This window comes from Grammomys surdaster, unplaced genomic scaffold (genome assembly GCF_004785775.1).
Source record: "Grammomys surdaster isolate TR1022 unplaced genomic scaffold, NIH_TR_1.0 126612, whole genome shotgun sequence".
NCBI classification, from domain to species: Eukaryota; Metazoa; Chordata; class Mammalia; order Rodentia; family Muridae; genus Grammomys; species Grammomys surdaster.
The window spans coordinates 1325512-1348275 of NW_021621401.1; the positions used below are offsets into that span (position 1 = coordinate 1325512).

At 49.6% G+C, this 22764-nt stretch overlaps 2 protein-coding genes, 1 long non-coding RNA gene and 1 other non-coding gene across 12 annotated transcripts in view; 2 read left to right on the forward strand and 2 right to left on the reverse strand.

Annotated features, from left to right (window-relative positions):
- The first annotated feature begins 6826 nt into the window (after window positions 1-6826).
- Window positions 6827-11664, forward strand: Rab26 (RAB26, member RAS oncogene family). Its single transcript, XM_028760936.1, has 9 exons — window positions 6827-7024; window positions 8101-8211; window positions 9911-9952; window positions 10027-10093; window positions 10276-10328; window positions 10598-10663; window positions 10750-10806; window positions 10901-10977; window positions 11082-11664. The coding sequence occupies exons 1-9, from the start codon at window positions 6827-6829 to the stop codon at window positions 11182-11184; spliced, it is 774 nt and encodes a 257-aa protein (XP_028616769.1). The 3' UTR covers window positions 11185-11664.
- Window positions 11665-12019: 355 nt separating this feature from the next.
- On the reverse strand, window positions 12020-12494 carry LOC114615134. The gene is made up of 2 exons (XR_003710437.1): window positions 12335-12494; window positions 12020-12133 (listed from the first exon to the last, which is right to left on the reverse strand). It is a non-coding gene; the product is annotated as an uncharacterized LOC114615134 (long non-coding RNA).
- Window positions 12212-12294, reverse strand: LOC114615303. The gene has a single exon (XR_003710457.1). It is a non-coding gene; the product is annotated as a small nucleolar RNA SNORD60 (small nucleolar RNA).
- A 332-nt stretch (window positions 12495-12826) lies between the features above and the next one.
- The window catches only part of Traf7 (TNF receptor associated factor 7), an 18311-nt gene continuing 8373 nt past the window's right edge, over window positions 12827-22764 (forward strand). For 2 of the 9 annotated variants that reach the window (XM_028760861.1, XM_028760863.1), the window contains exons 1-3: window positions 12896-13005; window positions 20712-20827; window positions 21069-21126. In XM_028760861.1, coding sequence (XP_028616694.1) covers window positions 20750-20827; window positions 21069-21126 — 136 coding nt within the window. In that variant the 5' untranslated portion in view covers window positions 12896-13005; window positions 20712-20749. Of the gene's footprint in view, window positions 13006-20711; window positions 20828-21068; window positions 21127-22764 lie in introns of those variants that run through there. The other 7 variants (XM_028760864.1, XM_028760865.1, XM_028760862.1 and 4 more) reach the window with 6 other exon arrangements.

Below are 22764 nucleotides of genomic sequence, written 5' to 3' on the forward strand. Positions count from 1 at the left end.
AGTCATTTGTCAACTGTAGTTTGAGGGGATACAGTGCCCTCTTCTGGCCTCCATGAAAGCAAGGCACATATGTTGTGCAGACATATATGTAGGCAAAACACCCATACACATAACAAAATAAAAATATATATGTCTTTTGTGTTTTTAAAATTTTTCCAAACAATTGAATTATTTTTCATACAGACACTTTCAGTTTTGTTTTATACATGTACAAGATTTCTCTGTGTAGCCATAGCTATCCTGGAACTAGCTCTGTAAACAAGGCTGGTCTTGTGGTCAGAGATCCACCTGCCTTTGCCTGCGAAGTACTGGGATTAAAGGCATAGTATACTATGCATGCCCAGATTCTATTATTATTATTATTATTAGCTTTTTGAGCCGAGAGTCCCTATGTAGCCCTGGCTGTCCTAGAACTTTCTCTGTAGACTACTCTGGCCTCAGACTCAGAGATCAGCCTGCCTCCATCTCCCAAGGCTAGGATTAAAGGTGTGAACAGCCACAGCTGGTTAATTTTCTTTTAAAGCAGAGATTCACTTTACAGCTCCGTCTGTACTTGAAACAATTCTCTTCCCTCAGTATTCAGGGTACTTGAGTTACAGCTGTGTGCTACCATACCCAAAATATAGGTTTTTAGAAATAAATAAACAATAGTAACTAATAATATAAAAGAAACTAGAAAGGGGGAAAAGAAACAAGAAAAACTTGATCAGTTCAGGAAAATACTCAAACCAGAAAAAGAAAGGAAGGAAGGAAAACAGGAAGAGAAAGATCAGTATGTTCATCAAAATGCACGAAATAAGTGGCTGGAAAGATGGTTCAGAGGTTAAAAGCACTGGCTGTTTTCCAGAGGACCTACACAGTGGCTCACAACGGTCTGTGACTCCAGGTTCAGGAGATCCAACACTCTCTTCTGGCCTTTGTGGGACACACATGGTACATGGACATAAATGCTAGGAAAACACACATACACATGAATTGAACATACACATACATCCACACATAAACCACAAGAAAGCATGAACAAGAATCACAGTATTCATGCGATACGAGAAAATGGACCAGCCCTCAGGAGGCAGAAATAGGCAGATCTTGGAGATTAAGGCCAGGCTGGTCTGCAGAACAAGTTCTGGGACAGCCAGGGCTACAACTATCCTGAAAAACCAAAACCAAAACTAAAATAAATAAATAAATAAAATTTTTAAAAAAGGAAATTAAGGAAAAATGTCAATTAGGTGTCAGGTCAATCTATGTGAATGTATAACAGAGCTATTAAATATATTCTAGAAAGCAGATAATCCACAAGGTCAGAAGAAATACTTCAAATACTTCAGTAACAGCAAGGCAGCAGGTAACACCCCCTTTAGCACCTAGAGCAAGGCCTGGAGCAATAGCGCCCCTAGAGGTTCTTTCTTGTTCTTTATACCTGGCCACGGAGGCTATAGATAGGCCATGGAGGCTGCCCAAGGCCGCCCTAAACCAGGAACCCCCACCTGAGTATAGAGGCCTAAGAGCTCTCTACAGAAGGTCTTGGGACAAAGCTATACACCCCAATACCTAGTGACAATGAGTGAAAGATATGTTTTTGTCTTGGCTGATGTATACTCATGATGGTTTCATGGATATATAAAAATAAAAATACTGAAACTTTTCTGTTGCCTGACTTTCCCTAGGGATTCTATTTCTACACCTTAGAGAGGGAGGGTAATAATAGGCAGATACGCGATTCCCCCCAAGTCTAGCTGGGTGGGGTCAATGAATGTAACTGTGGTTACTAATAGAGCACGGGCAAGTCACTGGCAACTACACCCCTGTGAGAAAAAGTAAAAGTCTTTTCTCCCAGGAGATGAGGAACTGTGTGTGTCTTGTGGGAGCTCTCCCCAGCGCCTCTCAGGAGGAAATGTTAAAGGGATTCAGTCTTGTGAGGGTCTCATGACGGTAACCACAGCGGCTTTGATTTCAAGATTGTGATGGCCATGTTATGCCCAGATGAGAAACCTCCATATTATTAAATAAACTGTATACTCTGTATGTGTGTGTGCATGTGCGCATGTGTTTGTACTTCCCAGCACTGCCCCCTCCCTCCCTCCATCTTTTTTTTCTGAGACAGGGTCTCACTATGTGGCTCTGGCTGTCCTGGAACTCACTAAGTGCATAAGACTGGCCTTGGGCTCACAGAGATCCGCCCACTTCGCCTCTGCCTCCTGAGTGCTGGGGTTAAATGTGTGTGCCACCACTGCCCGACTTGTTATTATTTTTAATTAATTAATTATTTTTATTCTTTATGTATGAGTGTTTTACCTGCATGTATAGAAGTGTATCACATACATGCAGTGCCCACAGAGTCCAGAAGAGGGCAGTGAATCCTCGGGAAAAGCAACTACAGACCCCCAGTAAACTGTATGCTAGAAATGGAATCCTTTGCAAGAGTGGCAAATGTTCCTAAACATGGAGTCATCTCTCCAGCCCTATCCTAGTTTTTGAGACAGTCTCTCACTGAATCTGGAGCTTAATGTTTCAGCCGGACCAGATTTCCCCTGTCTCCATTTGCCAGCTGCAGGGTTACAACAGACACAGTGGCAAGCCAGCCCCACCCCATCCCACCCCCCTTTTTTAAATCAGGTGCTGGAAATCAGAATTCAGGTCCTCAAGTTTGCCCAACTTGCACTTTACACATTATGCCATCTCCCTAGCCCTTCGACTTGTACACTTTAAACCTAGGCAATTCTTAGATATCACATTGCCTAGATATCCATACAACTATTTTTGCAAAACGAGGCAACATAGGACCTGCATTAAAAAGCATCTCCTCCTGTAAAGAAAAAATAAAGAAGACCCTAAGGATTATGTGTGGTAAAGCAAGGAACTATTCTATGCTTCTATTTCCTATGTCATTTGAGAATGTGGATCCACAAGAACCCACTCAGCCCCCTCTGTTGACAAGAGGGTCCCACTGAGGAGCTGGAAGCCAGCACTGCTGAGAACTGGTCCCTGACTCCATAGGAGTACAGAGTTAGGGACCATGGCCCCCAAGAACATAGAGAATGTGACTTTTACTTTCAGTGCTAGGGATAGAATCCTGTCATGCTAAATGAAGCTCTGCTTCAGCTCTTACTCCAGTCCTGTGCTTACGGCTGTGCACAGACTCACCTCGAGTGTGGTGAGCACCTCTGCCTCATAAGCCACTGTGGTCTTAACCTTCAAATGAGCTACTCTCTGCTTGGGCCCCATACAGATGCTGTTTCTTCAGGCAAAGATGGCGACTCACCCATTACTACCAGTCAGCAGGACATTAGGGACACCAAATCAGGGCCACCAAGATGAGTAAATTCTTGGGGATATCTTTGCAGCAGAAGAATATATTTGGAATATATTTGGATCCTTTACATCTGGGTGCCAGAGTCAATATACTTCTGACATCACCTCTTTTCTAGGGTGACTCAGTGTGTTCTCTCTCTCTCTCTCTCTCTCTCTCTCTCTCTCTCTCTCTCTCTCTCATACAATTCAGGGCTGTTGCAGTTCTTCTGATGTTTCCATGGCAACTTTCACAAGGATTTCATAGAACATAAGGTGTTTGATCAGGAAGGGCCCTTGGAGAGCAACTCCTCCTCCACATTTTACGGAACAGGAAGTAGTTCCAGAGAGACAATGCCAAATACCCAGGGTCACACAGCAAGAAAGGGACCTCTGCCCTCTGGCACTTAGAAGACAGCTGAGTTCCACAGGACTGACTCCTCAGGAGATGCTCTGAGAACACAAGCTTCGGGGCTCTGCTTCTGCCTGCTAAAGGACCCCTGCAGCCCAGACTAACTTCCTGCCAATCAATCACAGAGCTTTCTCTTTGGTGCCAGAGAGGACAAGAGCAGGTAGCACAAGGGTCTGTCCTCAGAAGGCTCCCAGATCAGTATAGAAGCTTCTGGAGAACCACTGGAGGGCATCCAGGGTGCAGGAAGCGGAGACAGGAGGAGTGCGGGAAGCAGGGTTCTAAGCAGAGCCTGTAAGGTCAAGAAGATGGCTCTCGTTCTTGTCTGTTCTCCAGCATAGGCCAGACTCTGGACTTGGGGTAAAGCTAGAAGCCTACCCCAAGATGAGAGACAGGCTAGGCTGGGGACTCACTGGGCACACTGTATTAGGGCAGCTCCCAGAAAGACCGATTAGAAACTTACAGGAGTTGAGGGGCATGAGAGACCTGGGTGGCTCCATACATTTGGAGACAAGGACATGTGCTACACATCTTTTTCTTTACATTCCAAGGCTGAAGGCTGGACTACACTTTCCAGGGAGCATGCAGCCAGTTCTGACTCCCTACCTTGGGAATTGGTCCCTACCAGCTGTGCTCTTCTTTCCGAGTTTGAAGATCTCAGAGTTTGGAGGACTCCAAGCTGTTACCTCCTGCTTACCCTTTCTTACCAAACTCGGCCCTTCCCTGGAGCTTGCTCTGAGATGCAATTAGCTATTTATTGCTGTGTGACAAATATCTCCCAAATACTTAGGAAACTATAGTTTTAAAAGGCTCATCTCTAGAAGAACATGGTGGCCTGCTAGAATCTCAGTACTTGGTAGGCTCCAGGCTGGAAGATTGTGAGCTTAAGGATAGTTTGGTCTAGACATTGAAGAACTGTTGTATACAGCATCATCCACTGGGCTTCTGTGTTCATGAGAGACTTGGCTTACTTAGTCAGTTACTCTCCATTAACTGCTTTGAGTGTTCTCTAATCATGCCACTGGACAGATTCTAGGCAGCAGCTGGAAGCTGAATGAGTTAACTAATTAATTACTTAATTACTTTTGAGACAGGGTCTCGTTAGGTAGCCTTGATAGACCTGGAACTTGCTATGTAGAGCAGGCTCACCTTTAACTCACAGAGATCTGCCTACCTATGCTTCAGGAACACAAGGATTAAAGGCATGCGCCACTTAGTCCATCTGAGGTTGTGTCTATAACTCTTTCACCAATTTAGTAGCTGCTTATTGAGGCCAGGAGCTGGCTGCCAGGGATATGGCCGTGACCAAGACAAGCTGCTTCTTGTGCCCAGAAAAGCTTCCATTCCAGAATGAAGAACGGATGGGAGCACAGAAGCCTTGAGATACAGTAATCCAAGATGAGCAGAAGCGTGGGGAAGAGAGAGAGAGCAGCCCAAGGTTTCTCAGGAGAAAGGAGAGACCTGGATTTTATGTAAATGTTCCTCCTTTTAAAGGCAAGTCTGTCTCCTCTGCTGGTGGAGGCCCCCCTCCTCTGCTGCCCTCCCACTTTCTCTGGCTTGCCTGTTCCCTCTCTCCTCCTAGATGCCTGCAGTGTTCTCATTGCTCACATCCTGGATCTCCTCTTTGCAGCCCCTGCCCCAGAGCATCCAAACTTGAACTCTGTGTATCCCCCGTACTGGACAGATTCCGGGCAGCAGCTGGAAGGAGGTTGTATGATCTATTTACTAGAGCAATAGGCACAGGCTGTTGAGGTTCTCAGCTGAGATTCTAGGCCAATCACCTTGAGGTTGGCCTTGTGAGGATGGGATACTGAAGTCCTCAGGGAATGAAAAAGTGAGATCCTAGTACCTCCACTCTAGGTCAGGACATACAGATCTGGAGATTGGCCTGAAAAAGATAGGAGGAGGCTTTGAGTCCCAGAGGTAGAGAGTTCTTCATGCTCTCCTCACTGCCAACTGAGAAAGCCTAGGAGGCCCCCAAGAGACCCAGTGTTTTGGTTTCAACGATCACATCTTGGAGAATAGCTAGGCCATTCCAGAAGAACACCAAGAAATACTGTGTCTCAAGGGCAGCGCCCTGCAGCATCCACTGTCTTCACCTCTGACCATTGAAGTTTCTTTCTCCTGACTGGAGTGTCTTGGGTGAGAGGCTTTGGACAGAACTCCTCCAGTCAGCATAGTGAAGCAGCAAGGGTATACCAGGTCCTGGACCAGTTTGGGGGCCTAGAGAATCAACACTGAACTCTTTTGGATGAAAACCTAGGATGGAAAGACCATGGACCAGTCAATTCTGGGGAAGGGACCTTTAGTCTCCCAGGCTGTCAGGGCAGAGGTCTTGCAATGATTATCTCAGAGGGCCGGATGCTGGATGGCTGTGATAATTACTTCCTTTCTCACTTCAGATACCCATGCTTCAGCCCAGGTGGAAAAATACATGAGAAAGAACATTGTGCCCATTATGCCTCTGATCAGCTGAGCCCAGAGTGCCCTGGCATAGCAGAGATTGCACGAGTGTTGGAGCTTCCTGAATTTACCTGGCCTGGAGGGAATAGCATTGAGGACAAGTATCAGATAGCTGGTGTCTCTGATGAAAAAACCCTGAATCTCAGGCTGCCTACTCATGCAAGCCATCTGCCTCAGCATCCTCATCTCAGTCCCAGTCTCATCGCAGTCCCAGGTCCATGGACCAGTCTATTGAGCTAGGTTACTGAGCTGGGATACTGAAGACTGGGGCAAGGAACAGTGCACCGAGAGGACACAAGATACAAGTGCTTCACTCGACTTAGACAGCTAGAGCCCTTGAGCACAGTGCACCTGAGCATGCTCCTGGGATGCACACCTAAGGCCTTCGTGGGACCTCTTGACCCCGCCCCTGGAGCGACGGGCTTATTTGCATGGCCCCGCCTCAGAGCGGTCATTGGCAGCGGTGGCGGGAGGCCGGGCCTGAGTGGCTGCGCCGCCTGTGGGGACGCGGGGGCGGGGTAGGCACTGAGTGCTGGAGATGCTGCTGCTGCTGCCGCTGCCGCTGCTGCTGCGGGACGGGTTCGGGTCCGAGTCTGTCTTGGCGGGCACGGAGCGTGGGACAACCCGGGATCCGGTGGTAGCAGCAAGAGCACACTGAGAACCATGTCCAGGAAGAAGACCTCCAAGAGCAAGGGGGGAAGTGTGCCGGCTGCCTCTACGTTGCCCGCCGCCGCCAACGGGCCACGTCTGGCACATCCCAGGACTGCGCGCCCTGGCCCAGAGGCACCGCCCAACGGGCCCCCGCAGTCCGGCGGGCCCTCACTTGGTGGCACTGGAGACTTCTACGACGTTGCTTTCAAGGTGAGCCAGGCACCTCCCAGCCATGGGAATGCAGCAGGTGGCGTTGGATCCTAGACCGCCGCTGGGGAAGAGAGCAGGGCCATGCGGACCCTCGGCGCTGAACTGGCTGGCTAGAACAGCACCTCGCAGCTGGCATGGCAGTACCCACATTGTCGCGCGGCCCTACGTGCGTGCACGAGCGCGCGCGTACACACACACACACACACACACACACACACACACACACACAAACTATTAGACTTGGGTCTGGGGTATTCAACAGCTGGCAGGGCCCTACCCCCACTCCACCTACTACTGTAAGGCCAACCAAGGGGTCCTGAAAGATTAAAAGCTGCCCCTCTAGAACCTATGGCCCCTACCGGTGCTCCGTCTCATCAATTCCCATCCATATGCTGCCTTCCCTCACCCCAGGAGCTGTAAGTCTCCCTTTTCTGGGAGGGAGGAGAAAGAGGCCACCCCAGACCAGACCAAAATTGAAGCCTATGCGAATTGACCTCCGAAGGCACGGCCATCACTGGGTTCTGGAACATAGGCCCCAGGGATTATAGGGAGGGAACGACTTCACTGGTCTGCCCCTCAGGCTCACAGATCATCTCTAGCCCCTATTCACTTCAAAAGCTGACTGGCACACCTTTCCTGAGCCTTGCTGCTGAGATTTGTGTCTTTGCTGAAATTCGAAGAAACCCCTGGTACTGGGTCCCCACGGGTCTCTTAGGTTCCAGCTGCAATCCCATGGCTCTGGCCCCAAATGCTGCCTCCCAGGTCAAGCATGATGTCTACGGAGGAGGGGTCGGTAAGATCCTGGATGAGGACAGCTGTCCTTACTCCATGTTGACCGAGGCAGCCTTGTTGGAGGGCCAGGTGACAGAGGACTAACGGGGGCAGAGAAACTGGGCATCCATGCTATTGGGGATCATGCTGCTATGTTTCCCTAGGCTGTGCTGAACCTACAAGCCTGGAACACTCATCTCCTCTCCTGCCCCTCCCCCACAGCTCAAGGCAGACCAGATGCATCTCTAGGTGGGCACAGCCCTCAGCCTCAAACCTGAATCCTCTGATCCGTCTGTCTGCTCTAGGTCATGCTGGTGGGGGATTCTGGTGTGGGGAAGACCTGCCTGCTTGTGCGCTTCAAGGATGGGGCTTTCCTGGCTGGTACCTTCATCTCCACTGTGGGCATTGACTTCCGGGTAAGAGTTGAGGCTGATGTCCTGAGCTCTGACTGGGTCCAGCTTTGCTATGGTTCCTATACAGAGTCCTCCCAGTACCCTTGGCCAGCTGATTCTCCATCCCTTGAAGTGTCCATAGGCCCAACGGGTGGAGCTTACCTACCAAACCAGCTGCCTCCCAACACCTGAGGGTCCTGGGGAAGCCTTCTAACACCCAAGGATTCAGCTGAAGCAGAGTTTTCTTTTTTCTTTCTTTCTTTTTTTTTTTTTTTTTTTGGTTTTTCGAGACAGGGTTTCTCTGTGTAGCCCTGGCTGTCCTGGAACTCACTTGGAAGACCAGGCTGGCTTCGAACTCAGAAATCCGCCTGCCTCTGCCTCCCAAGTGCTGGGATTAAAGGCATGCGTCACCACCGCCTGGTGAAGCAGAGTTTTCATACCAGGGTTTGATGCTGTGCTGAGCTATATCTGTGCTCCAGGATAGTGACAGAGAGAAAACCTAAGGGCCTGTTCACTTGGGAGGCCCCTGCTTTTGCATATGGAGACCTCCTTAGGATGCTAGGCGGGGTCCTGGGAGCTCCAGCATTAAACCCCATCCCTACCCCCGACCCTGCCCAGCCTGAATCTCATGTGCTGAGGTGTTGTTGTGTTCTTGGCAAATCCTGAATTTGCATTTTTCTCACCCTTTAATTAGACCCAGTTAGCAGGATGTTGGGAGGAAGGCCCATTTCTGGAGACAGGAAAGGGTGCTCCCTCCAGGGGGAACTGTTCTTTATCCCGATTAAGTACTGTAGGTCTCTTTAAGCCCTCTAGGTTGTACAAGTCTAGGATGAAGTAAAGGCTGAAGTGTCAGAGCGAGCAGGACAGGCTGAGAGCAGGGGCTTCCTGCCTGTCATGGTCTCCCTCCCCTCCTCCTCCTGGTTTGTAGGGCTGCTTGGTCTGCACCCCTGTGCAGGATGCAGGAAAGGTAATCCTCCCTCAGCAGGCAGATGGCTGATCCTGGTTCCCTGGAGACCTAGAAGCACTGATAGCAAGAGCTCTGGAGAAAGGGAGAGCCAGGCTTAGCATCCCATAGCTCCAGCCTCTAGTCAACCCTTCTTTGGGGTGACAGGCACTCCAGTCTAGTGTCTAATCTTGAAAGGGACCAATTTGGAAAACCTGCAGACAGCAAATTCATGAATATAACCTATGCATCAACTATAGATCTGAGCTCTGTGGGCATTGTACAGAGTCGGATAGGCAATAAGTCCATCCCCTGGAAAATGGGTGTCCAGTGACTGAGGGGGGCAGGGGATAGGGATAAAATTAGCTTCTTCAGGCAGGGTGTAGTTCTCAGTGTACATAGTAGCTCAAGTTGAAGATGCTTCTAAGCTGTCTTTAAGCAGGAACAGTGTACTAATAGTGCTACACTTTTGGCAAGTAGGAACTGTATATGACCTGGTGTGTGTGTGTGTGTGTGTGTGTGTGTGTGTGTGTGTGTGTGCAAAGGCCAGGGTTGGTCTTGGAGGCATTCACAGGGATTATCAGGCATCTGCTAGGAGCCTTTGATTTTAAGCATAAATGTGACCTTAAGTTCTCAGAGCAGAAAGAGACCCAGGAGATGCCGTAGGAATGGGATGGTGTCCTCCATTCTCCCCTCAAGTTCATCCATGGCTTACATTACTGCCTTTCCTACTTCAACCAGAGGGTGGCAGGCATCCTTATTGATGCTGCTTTGTTTCAGAATAAAGTTCTGGATGTGGATGGCATGAAGGTGAAGCTGCAGGTGAGATTACAGGAGTGTGGGGCTGGAGACACTAGGGAGAGGTTGGGCAGTATGACCAATGCCTGTCGCCACAGATCTGGGACACAGCTGGTCAGGAGCGGTTCCGAAGTGTCACCCATGCCTACTACCGGGATGCTCATGGTAAGCCCACAGACATGGGGATCAGCTATCCTCCAGAGTCTGGGTTACCTACTGGCATGGGGGCAGGGGGCAGGGGGCGAGTAGGTGCACTATGGGACAGCAGGTGAGGATGATGCTGTCACATCCTATGACTTGAGGAGCCACTGGGTTCCAGGAATGTCCTCATTGTTTTCTGTATCCAGCACTGTTGTTGCTCTACGACATCACCAACAAAGATTCCTTCGACAACATTCAGGTCAGTGGCCTCCTTGGTGGGGGAATGAACCAGGATTGTCCAAATGGCATCAGGATCCCCAGAGTCCTGGGACTTAAGAGGAAGGATAGACCTGATGAACCCCTCATCTCATGGTTACCAGGTTATTTGCTAACTCAATGGGCCTGGGTGATACCTGGCTCCATTAGCAGGACCACCCGGATAAGGGCTTCTAGAAAAGCCACTCCATCAGGTGTGGCACAAGAGGCCAAGGACCAGCCCTGAGACTGGCCCCGGCTTTCCCCATACAGGCCTGGTTGACGGAGATCCAAGAATATGCCCAGCAGGACGTGGTGCTCATGCTACTGGGGAACAAGGTGGGAATCCTCTTGTTCCTCTGCAGTCTGGCCCCACAGGGAATGTCATGGACTAGTAGTAATGAAAAACCCTGTGCCTGGGCCAGGTTGACTCTGCTCAAGAACGTGTGGTAAAGAGGGAAGATGGGGAGAAACTAGCCAAGGTGAGTCTAAACAGGGTGATGAGGGTGTCCTTGGATTGTGGCGCTTGCACTGGCCCCATGTGCCCAGCTCCTAGCTGGCAGCAGCTGTTTGCAGGAATATGGACTGCCTTTCATGGAGACCAGCGCGAAGACAGGCCTCAACGTGGACTTAGCTTTTACAGCCATAGCAAAGTAAGCCCTGCTATGAACAGCAGCACCGCCTTCACATTCGAGGGTAAGTGGCTGAGTGGGCTACCTTGTGCCATTATCTACCTCCATCCCCCGCTGCTTTTCAGGGAGCTGAAACAAAGATCCTTGAAAGCTCCCAGTGAGCCCCGCTTCAGGCTGCATGACTATGTGAAGAGGGAGGGCCAAGGGGTTTCCTGCTGTCGACTCTGAACCTGGCTGAATCTCAGTTCCATGCTGGAGGAAACAGCTCTACCTTCAAAAGTTGGGAGTCAAGTGTCTTCCTTGTCAAGACACCCAAGGCTAATGCTCTCACACCCTTCACCCCAGTGGCCGGCCCAGAAATGGTCTTTAAGCATACAAACCATCTCATGGACCATTGTTGCCCTCTAGTGGGCACCCCGAGAGGTGAGGATGGCACCATATGTATAGTGCCTCTTGAAAAGCTATGCCTATTGCACAAGGCACAGGCAGGCGCCACCCCGACTGAAGGCTGTCAGTCATGTTGTTGGGCTGCTTCCATCTCACTAGGAGACTCTGATGTAGGAAGCCACAGGAAAATCGGGATGATAGAACCATGTTATCACTTAGCGGGCCAGCCTAGTCCTCTCCACCCTGTACTAAAGTCACCAAACCACTAATGTTGAGTGAAAACCAGTCCTCAAAGTCCCTATTAATAAAGGTGTTTCTGGAGTTTGTGTCATCTGTGGAAAATCACCTTCGGGGGCCAAAAGAATGGCTTACGGGGGGTGGGGGGATAAAGGCACTTCCCAGCAAATCTGTACCAGTCCCAGAACTGGGGAAACACGAACTTACACACGTGCAGATATCCTCACAAAAAGTCCCACAGGAATCCTTGATTATCAAGACTAGGGTGCCACGAAAGCTGTTTCTGAAGCAGTACTGGCTTAAAAGCTCACCCCAGACTAGGATGATACAAACAGAAGACCTTACTCAACCCCTTTGCAGACTGCGTGAAGACAAACCAGGGCCTCTATCGTACTGTGCTAGCAGCACGCACATGAAATAACGACACTTAAAATCACAGTAAGGTTCACTTTTGCTTTATTGCTAAGAAACTCAGATACACAGATGTCCAGCTTACCCGCGGGGTCTCTAGACGCTAATTTACAGTCAAGATCTGCAGCCGACTCAACATGCTCTGAAAAATCAAATACAGACATAAATCATTTTGGGTAACTTTTCACTCAAAACCCATCCAATTAATGGCGTCATCCCCAAGCCTCAGACTTATAATGTAATCAGACTGCACATGCAGTTTTCATACGAGGTGTCAGAAATTAAAGGAATTCATCACAGGCTTGAGGCTATAAAAGGGAAGCCAGGCCCGACTCGTCCTTACCTGCAAAAAGGGAGTCAGAAGGTAAGGGAAAAGGTTAAACCCTTACGACTAAAGCACTTCAGCTCTGCAGAAAGGTGGATGTGCAGATCAGAGGACCTTTGTGTTCCATTCGTCAACCACTACTCACAAAACGTTCCTTATAAAGCCAGTACAAAAGGAAGAAGACACACTCCCGAAAAGATCGTCTGCGCGAGGGGCTCAAGAGTTTATAGAACTGCTCCTTATGTGATTGGGCCATCTCTGAGGAAGTGCCCACCTTCCTCCACTGCTGATATGCTCCTCAAGCTATCCTTCAATTTCCACCAATCGTACCGTGGATTTTGTTTTGGAGGCGGTATCTTGGGTAGCTCGAATATCCTCTCGGTTGTAAAGCCATTGAGTCCATGAGTGACGAGTCCAGTTAGCCAATCAAATTCCGATCTGCAACATAGAGTGATTCTGAAGCTACCAATCCGGTTCTTCAGTGCAGAGGTCGCCGGAAGTCGTAGTTTAGGAAGCTCAAAGCGTGAAGCAGCCCACAGAGTTCCTGAAGTCCGTGAACTACAACTTCCGACGTGCACAGCGTCTTGGGACTTCCGGCTCCTGTATCCTGTACCTTTCCCGGCCGCGGGCCGAGAGGGGCAAGATGATGCCGGAGGGTGTAGCCTGTGCTCCCAGGCAGCCGCGGGCGGGTGAGTGAGCGCGCGGAGCACAAGACCTGGGGCTCCTTCTTCCAGGGGGTGCGGTGAGGTGCTGGCTGTTTATGGGAGCGTCGCGAGCGGTCGTGGGCCTAGCCTGGGGGGGCGGGACTGAGACAGCTGGGGTCTCAGCCTCTGTAAGTCCTTCTGACTCTCAGTAGATCTGTCACCCCTTCTCTTCACTCTCTCTTTCGTTCTCTCTACACTCCTACCTTTTTTGAACGCTGCCTGTGTGCCAAGCAGTATTCTAGGCTCTGGAGAGTCGGAGAACCGGATTCCAAACTGATAAGCTCATCTGGTACGCGGTTTTGAGACAGATCATTCTGCCTCTAGGGTCCTATACACTGTACGCAGTTTAGCAGCATTTCTGGGTTTGTTCACTGGATGGTAGTAATAATACCCACAGCCTGTTTTGCTAAGACAAAAAATTTCAAGACTTTGGTAAATGTCTTCCTGTGGCAACTCACCTCCAGTACTCTTATTCTAAAAGGAGCGAGAGACCGACGAAAAGTTAAAAATCATGAGGAACTGTGATAAGTATTACGGGGGTGGGGAGCTGAACGCAGATAAAGTGTGGGCGTTCTTAAGTCTTTGGTAGGGTTAGCCAAGGACCTGATGGAGAAGCGCTCAGTCTTGAGACATTGTGGGAAGAGCCTTACAGGCAGAGGGAGCCAGAGGGATAAAGGCCCTGTGAGAAAGGGCTTGGAGCAAGCCAGCAAGCACTAACAAGTGATAGGTGAGGTTAAGAGGCAGATCAGGGCAAAGTCCGAGAGCCTTCTGGTATGCACGGTGATGTATGATTCAAGTGAGATAGTGAGAAAGCTGGATCAGCACTTTCTAACCCTCACTAGAGGCCGGTTGTCCCAGCCTAGACTCTTTTGAGTCTGGCCAACATGACCAGATGAGGCTGAGGTCTAGAGGTATCTGTCACTTCAGTCTCATCTCCCCGCCTGCCCCTCCCCCTGCAAACACAGACTCATTCCTTTGCAGACTGTTCACCGTTGGCCTTATTAAGTCTTCTTTGGGCCTCTCCATGTCTCAGATACCTTTCTTGAGGGTCTTTGTGACAGGCACTACTTGAGTCATAAAGACACTCCTGAAGATAATCCATACTTTCATGTTTCTCTGTGGAAACTCAAGTCCCTGTCTCCTGAGGTCCTAAATCTAGTTGTAGCTGTCTAATCAGGAAATGAGAACCACTATATGTAGCCTGACTAAGGTGACCACAGACTAGGAGTGGCCAAGAGTGCTGCCCAAATCCGAGAAGTTCCTTGATGTAACTTCTTGTAGCTGTACATCAGAGTCTTTCTGGAAATGAATGAAAGGATGTTTAGTTATTATCTGTGGCTGACACAATAGAAACAAACGGGGCTTCGTACCCTTCCCTCCCAGCTGGCTTCTAGCTACTCAGGGGTCAGACTAAACAGTCTTAGGGGTATCGCTATTCTAAGCACCCAGAGGGTATACATCATGGATGAAGCAATGCCTGGTGCGGAAAATAGGAAGAAGGTACAGGTGAAGCTATCTCTGATAGCTCCTTTCAGACTTGGGTCCATTAAAATGTTTTATAGTGAGAAATTCAGTCTCCTTCAAGGTCAAGCAATTTACCCAGTTATTCTCTTGAATGGTCAACGTAGAATTTGAACTCAGGTCTGTCTGAGTCTGGGGCCCGTGGTCATGGTTACTGTGCCATAAGTGCCATATGTGTGAAGTTCCAGCTTCTGTCTGCTGTTAAGAACTGGTTGTATCTTGCTGTAGACAAGGGTTCCCATAAATCAGGTCTTACCAGCAAGTGGGCACCCAGCACTGTATCAGATCTTGACTGGCTTGTCTATGAGAAAGAAGCTCTTGGAGAAGAAACTACCAGCCTCCTATCCCTCAACAGATACTCCTAGTATCCCCAGAACACCAGCCCAGGGAAGAGCAATATGGCTTAAGGAAAACAGACTACTAAGACTGAGCTGATAATGTAGGACTTCTTGAATGCTTCTTGAATGTCCCAAGCAGAAGAGGTCACAGTATAGAAGCCAAGAAATAAGGCCATCTAGTCCCAAGAGATCCAGGGGAGGATGCCTGTTGTATGGGGGAGGGGAGGAGGCAGGGGGAGCAGCCTTGAAATCCAGGTTTGATGGTTGGAGCTGCTGTGAGTGCCAGAAGCAGGTTTATAGCGTGGGATGGGGATGACCAGGTCTCTGCTCTACATTCTGTCTGACCTGGGACTTTAGTGATTTACCCACATTTCTGTGGGGTGGGGAGAAGCATGCCTGAGGGGGTCAAAGCCATGTGAGAAGCAGAGCCCTGGACCTGCTGCCACAAGTTTGACAGCAGAACACTGGGAAGGAGAAGCAAATTAAGGGACCCCCACCCGCCAAGTTGGGATTGTGGATATAGACAGTAGGAAAACTGAGGCTACAGGCTGAGCTGGGAAGCTGGGAGGGAAGGAGGCGGACAGGGTTCTTTCTGCCCTGGCTTTTTAGAGATTCTAGGAGATCTTCAAGTCTGAAGTAAGCAAAGGCACTCTGGGGACCTTAGCTGTAATACTTTGCCTGGTTGGGATGGAAAAGATGTGCTTAAGGGGACATTCAAGGGAACAGCCAGGGGAAGTGTCTGTAGCTTTGCTATGGCAACCAAGTCTGTTTCTATAGGATTTGGCAGCCAGATCTGGTTTTGAGCCCAGAGGAGCTGAGGTAGGGGCTGGACATTCTTCAGGCCCCTGCACTGGCTTCCTCATACTGGGAGATATGCTTGGAACTCTGGCAAGTATGACCAGAGGTTGCTCTGGCTGAAGTCCAGCCTGTTGACCACCCACAGCTCAGGCAGGACTGAAGCCTTGAGCCGTTTATATACTGGTGACAGCCAAGATAGATAGTGCCCTACTCGATGGATGGTGTGTGTGTGTGTGTGTGTGTCTGTCTGTCTGTCTGTCTGTCTGATCTCCAAGACAGAGTATCACTGTGTATCCCAGGTTGGCCTTGGAGCAATCCTGCCTCAGGCTCTCAAACTTTTTAATCTTTAAAAAGACCAAATCTTGGGGCTGGAGAGCTAGCTCAGTGTTTGAGAGTTGCTTTTGCAGAGGACTCAGGTCAGTTCCCAGTACCTTCACGGGAGCTCTCAGCTATTTATAACTCCAGCTCCCAGGATCCAGTGCTCCCTTTTGGCCCCTGTGTGAGCACTGTGTTTATGGTGCACATAGAGACATGTAGGCAAAACTGCAGCACACATAAAATCAGATAAATAAATCTTAAAAAAAAAAAAGACTTGAGGGATTGGTTAAGAGCACTTCCTGCTTTGGCAACAGCCCGAGTATGGGCTCCTAGTATTCTCATTGGGTCTTGCACAACCAGTTAACACTCTAGCTCCAAAGAATCCTGCTCTCCTTCTGGTTTCTGTAGGTACCAGTACACATGCATGCTTCAACATGTGTGTGTGTGTGCATGCACACACACACACTTTTTTTATTCTTTTTAGGATAAATCTTGGGGAAGCTGGAGAGTCGGCCCTGTGGCACTCGTTACAAAAGACTCTGGTTCAATTCCCAGCACTTACATAAAGGTGCAGCACCTCCTCTAACACCAGACATGCACAAAAGCAAAACACTTGTATACGTAAAGTAATAAAAATTAATCTAAAGACAGATAAATCTTGGTCTGCAGAGATGGCTCAGCAGATAAGGGCACTTAGCATCAAGTGATGACCTGAGACCTGAGGTCAGTCCCTGGTACCCACATGATACTACGAGGAAGAGGACAGACTCCCACAAGATGTCTTCTGATTTACACACACACACACACACACACACACTCACACACTCACACAATGTAGTAAATAAATAAATAAGTGCCATCTTGTTGTGTGCCATCAGTGCGTACGTGTGCTTGTTACCAAGCTTGGCAACCTGCGTGGAAGGAGAGAACCTACTTCTATAGTTTACTTTCTGACCACTACACACTTCTGGTAGGGACTGTGGTACATACGTATACTAATGCACATGCACAGAAAAGAATCTGAAAAAGAAAAAAAGTAAAAGAAGAAGGTAAGATTCTTTCGCCAACTGCAGTGCTTTATGCCTGTCATCCCAGCTGTGGAGATTAAAGCAGGAAGATCATTAGCACGAAACCAGCTTGAGCTGTAGTGAGACTGTCTTAAAAAAATTTTAGGCCAGGCAGTGGTGGCACATGTATTTAATCCCAGCACTCGGGAAGCAGAGTCAGGTGGACCTCTAAGTTCGAGGCTAGCCTGGTCTACAAAGTCAGTTCCAGAACAGCCAGGGCTACACAGAGAAACCCTGTCTTGAAAAAAAAATCTTGGGACTGGGAGGAGGGTTCAGTGGTAGAGCACTTGTCTAGTCTGTGTGAGATCTCAAGCTTAAGTTCCTTTTTTTTTCCCTAAGTTTGTATACTTTCATTTATTTTTATTATTTGAAAGTTTTGCCTTACGTATGTCTGTTTGCCACATGTGTGCCTGGTCCTTGTGGAGGTTAAAAAAAAAAATGCATCAGATCCTTTAGAACAAGAGGTTCAGGCTGCTGCGAGGCACAGTGTGGGTGCTGGAATCTGAACTCAGGGACACTGAGGCATCTCACCAGCCCCACTGAGTTCAGGTATTTTGTTTCAAGACAGGTTTCTCTGTATAGCCTTTGCTATCTTAGAACTCGCTCTGTAGACTAGACTGGCCTCGAACTCACAGAGAACTCATAGAAATCTGGCCTCTGCCTCCCCAGTGCTGAGAGTGAAGGCATGTATCACCACAGCCTGGCACTAAGTTCGGTTTTTAATAACACTTTAAAAAAATCTGAAAGAATCCTGTTTCTTAGGCCTTATGTTCTGGTCTCCACAGATAGACAAGTAGTCTTGGACTCAAGAGGGCAGACAGCTTATATGGCAGGTCCTGGCTTAGCCCACTGCCCACAGCTCTTTGCCAGCTTGAGAATGGGCTGCCATCTTTGTGGGAAGCTGTCCTTCCACCCTGGAATTGAGGACAGGAGAGATCAGCCTTCCAGGACACATAACCCCAAAAGAGTTCCCACTGAGGTTAACAGCTTTCTGCCAGAGAGCCTCAGCAGAATGGTGGGTTTGTATGATACTTTCCCTGCTGTCTGAAGCCTGCCCCCCACCAGCTGCTGAATTCTGTTATTGCAAAGCTCAGGCCCTGAAGACCTAACCTTCAGTGTGCTACTCAATCTTGTTGAGGGTGGTGGCCACCTTGTGAGTTTTGCACAGATTGGGGCTTTGGACACTAGCCTGAGGTTAGGCTACCCTCGGGTCCCTGAGAGAGGCTAAACCCATGTGAATTGGGAAGCTGCTTCCTGCTTTTCCAGTTCATTTTGGCTCTATGCTTCCTCTCAGGCTAGTTTGTTCCCCTATACTGGCTTTATGGGCTGGCTGCTGATTTGCATGTTGCCATGTGTACTTTTTCTTTTAACCTTACAATAGAGCAAGGTCTAACCAGGCACTGTGTTCCTGGGCTCACAGGGCAGAGTAACAGGTGCTAGGAAACAAGTCTATAGAATGTAGGTCTGTCTGTCTCTTAATACCACCCAGTGAGCCCACGTCTTAGGTTTCTTCAAACGGTTAAACCTTTCACACTTGTAGAGCAAGCCCTGAAGCCCCCATGTTTAGGCTGGCTGAAAGTCCCTTTGACTGAGCATTGGTTCTAGGAGGGCTACTCTGCTCAACAAACAAGCAGCAGCTTTGTTTAAACCCCAAGAGCTCCCTGCAAGGAAGAGGGTCACCGTCAACTGGGCACTCTCTTTCTCATGAGGCCACCTAGTGATGATACATTCATCCTTGCTCGTCTCTTTAGCAAACAAGACCCTGGTGGGCTGTCAAGGACCTTCCTCCTCAGGAAGGAGACTGCTGGGGGAAAGGGGCAGAAGAATGAGGGTGTCCTTCAGGCCACAGTCACATCTCTCCCTCAGGGCTACCTCCTCTCCACTTGTCTTTCCCAGAGAGTCCAGTCTAAAGTACACAGAGCCAAGCCCTAGAATCACAGTTGAGCCTTTGGGAATCTGGTGGTGTTGAGGCTGGTGTAATGGGTGGGGGGAAGTGAATACTGCAGAGCCTCTGGCTCACATTGGCAACTGTTGTGGCAGCTCTGTGGCATGAGGCTAAAGTCAGGAAGAGTAGGTCTTGGCCTGCCTTTTAGAGAGCTCCACTTACCTGTACTTGGGGGTGTTTAGAGTGACAGGTGGCAAGTGCCTGACAGTGCCAATTACAGGGGCAGGAGTTACTCTGATGTGTGTGTGTGTGTGTGTGTGTGTGTGTGTGTGTGTGTGTTGGGTGTTCGAATCGTAGGGAACAGCTGAAGAGGTAGGTGAGGAGGCCTGGGGAAGAAAAGGACCAGGAGTCAGCAGGGGTTGCAGACAGGGTGGGAGCCAGTCCTTTCTTAAAGTCCTGAGGTTGGAGCTTAACAACTCTGAGTAAAGCAGGACACATTTTGTGGCCTTCCAGTGTTTGTGTGGAAGGGACGGTGCTGGGAGGACCTGATAGAGAGCATGGCACGTGCACCATTCCTAGGGAACTGGGTAGAAACTGTCTGTCTCTGTCTGTTCCCCCTCGGTCCAGGGCCTGGGCTTAGCACATGATCCACCTGGACCTTTCTGGAGCTCTCTCCCTTCCTGTCCCTTCTCTGTCCTCAAGGGCCTTGGCACAAACCAGCCTACCCTGTGGTGTGGTCCTGGCCTATGGAATGGATGCCTTCACTGCCATGGCTTCCTTCAAAGGCTCCACCTGGGCCATGAGCTTGAAGAGTGAATGCTGCCTGTTTGCTGAACAGTGGTGACCTAGTGCCACCCTCGCGGAATCTTGAGACTGAGGCCTCCCTTAGGGGATGCCTTCTGACAATGCTATGTCGTGCATGTCTACAGCTTTAGTGTCATGAGGTGGATGTTGTCCTGGACCTGTCCTGAGTATGACCTACTAACTGGGTCTCTTTTAACCTTCCCTTCCCTTCTCTGTAGATAGCACATGTCTACCCCTTCTCCTGACCCTCTCTTCTGGGCCGAACAGGGACACTGCCCCTTGTTTGTTGCCATTGTCCCTTGCTACTCTAGCTCCTGAGTGACATGGTTGTTATGGGTGGTCTCCATTGGTTCAGTTCTAGGGTTTATCTCCTTCCTGAGATTTGCCGTGTATGAGCACATCTGGGAGACAGGCTCAAGGGACTGCCCGTTGGTTCTTTGTGGTCCTGGCAGGTCCTGATAGCATGTGTTGTGGCAGAGAACACATTCATGTGCTCTGGTGGGTCCCCATATGACTAAGTCCTATGTCTGTGATACACCTTAGGCCCGGTCTAATGCATGGGTAGAAAGCAAAACCCCAGCCTAGGCATAGAGACATTTGACCTGCAAGAAGTAGGCCTTGAAGTGACCATCTATGATCAGGACCAGAGGATTAGCCAACACAGATGGTTTTTTTTTTACTTCAGGGATAGAGCTAGTTGGCTTCCTCAAAAGGTCCACGCCTGAAGGGATGGTACCACTAAAGATCAACTGTACCTGGAGCCTTTGCCACCTGAACGGGGTAGGCAGGAAGGCCCTTGCCCATTGCGGATCTACTAAGATGGCATTAGAGGCAGGAAGAAGTTAAGACCTGCCCTGAGATGGACTGGCCAGAAGTCTACCAGGTGGAAAGCCTTGCTAACCTGCAGGAGCCCCGGATGCCAGCCACCTCTAAAGCCCCTCATCTGTGTTCTTCCCATAGGGGACATTGCCCAAGGACTCTGGATGCCTCTCTAGAGCATGAGCTCAGCCAAGAGTGCCCGCTACAGCCGTTTCTCCGGGGGGCGTGCCAACCTTCCCTCCTCAGACAGCAGTGGGGTAAGAGAGGTGCCTGTAGGTGAGGGTCTGCCACTCTGCATACCACACCCCAGGCCCCCAGCATGTTATATAGAGGACAGAGCTACTGCCAGTCCTCTTCCTCCTTGGAGGGTCCCTCAGGATAGCTTGTGCCTCTCGATGGTGTATCCCTGCATATGCATGCAGCTGGGCCACCAGCAGGGAAGCATATGAGTATGTATGACCCTGTGCATCTTGCATTAAGCCTTTTCCATTGTCTTAGACCAGGATGGAAACGACCTTTGGGCCTACCTTTTCGACCGTCACTACCATCACCAAAGGTGAGCCTGACCAGGAAGAATCTGTACTCTCCTGGGATCTAGGAGCACTTCCTGGTAGAGTGGTCTCTTGGCTTCTGTTTCTTCCCATGTCTCAGTCTCCAGCTAGACAGAGTTAGGCAGTCCTGTTCCTGTGCCTCACCTTTGTTATTAGTACCCCTCCTTCTTCCCAAAAACTTGCCCATTCCCTCTGGGGGCAGTCTTGACCTTCCTAGCACCAATAGTTATATCTCTGTCTTATTATACCGACCCTGCCTCAGCCCAGCCACGGCTCCTAGTGTCTGAGGGTGTGAATGGCACAGCATTTTTTCTTGGGTGGGATCTGGTGCCATCAGACAACGTGCTTCAAGAGATCATAGCATAGGGTAGGGCTGTGGGGCAGCATCCATGCTGAAGGCTAGGGAGGGACCAGAGTTCTGGGGCATGCTGTCCTGCTTTTCCAGTACTCACTCCACTGCAGGAGTGCACCAGCTACTAATTGGTTTTTTAATTGCCTTCCCATGGCTGAAGGCACAGGGCTACCAGGTGCATACCAGTGCTTTTTATTCCTGGATGACCTGAGAAGGCTCTGAAAGGGCCTCTTCTCCCACACCCCTACTCGGGAGACCATTGCTTAACAGTTCATATACCTTTAGAGACTACACAGTGCCTGTTACCACTGTTGAGGGTTCCAGAGCCAAAATGCCATGTGGTCTGCTGTACCCTGGTGTCTGGCAACGAGGCAGCAATGTACCAGTATTTGCCTCATCTGGCCCTTCTTGTTACAGATGGAGAAACTGAGGCCCAGTCACAGGATAGGCAGTCATATTCCTAATCTTGAATGGAGTCCTTTAGGGTTCTAGTTGCTCTGACATCTGGCTCTGTTTTAGCCTGTGCTGGGTGTAGCCTATCCCTAGCGCTGTAGCCTTATAGGGTCTATGAAATGGGTCTCTGGTTCCCTCATGGACCCTTAGCCTTTCATTCTTGGGGAACCTGTGCTTTCTGGGCCAGCCTAGGCAAGGTATTCTATAGGCAAGAGGAGGGAGACCAAAAGTCTAGCTCCAGTTCCTGATGCTGGCTGTGCGCTAGGGAGGAGTGAGGAGGACCTAGACTAGCCATGGATTAGCTGAGGGCCTTTGGTCTCTCTGTGCCTCAGTTTCCTCTTCTGGAAATTCAACCTGGCAGAATCACTTTAAAGATCAAAGGGAAGTCCCCAGGTGACCCACTCTAGAAAGATGCCAGGCCACTCACGTACTATTTGGGGTTGATTCTATGCCCAGCTAGGCATGAAGAGCCCCTTGTTGGGCTGAAGAATGGAACCTTGTAGGGGCTCTGAGAGAAAGGTCTTTGTTGGGTTTGGTGGTGCTTGCCTATAATCCTAGCAATTGGGAGGCAGAGGCAGAAAAGTAATGCATTTGAAGTGACCCTGAGCAATAGAGGGGGATCCTGTCTCCCTGCGTTAATCCCAGCCCTTTGGGAGGCAGAGACTAGCCAATCTCCTTGAGTTCCAGGTCTCAAAAAGCCAAATTCAACAAGAACTGAATCTGGATAGCTCAGTGGTTAAAAGCACTGGCTTTTCTTCCGGAGGACCCAGGTTCAATTCTCAGCACCGACATGGTGTTTCACAGCTCTCAGCACCGACGTGGTGTTTCACAGCTCTCA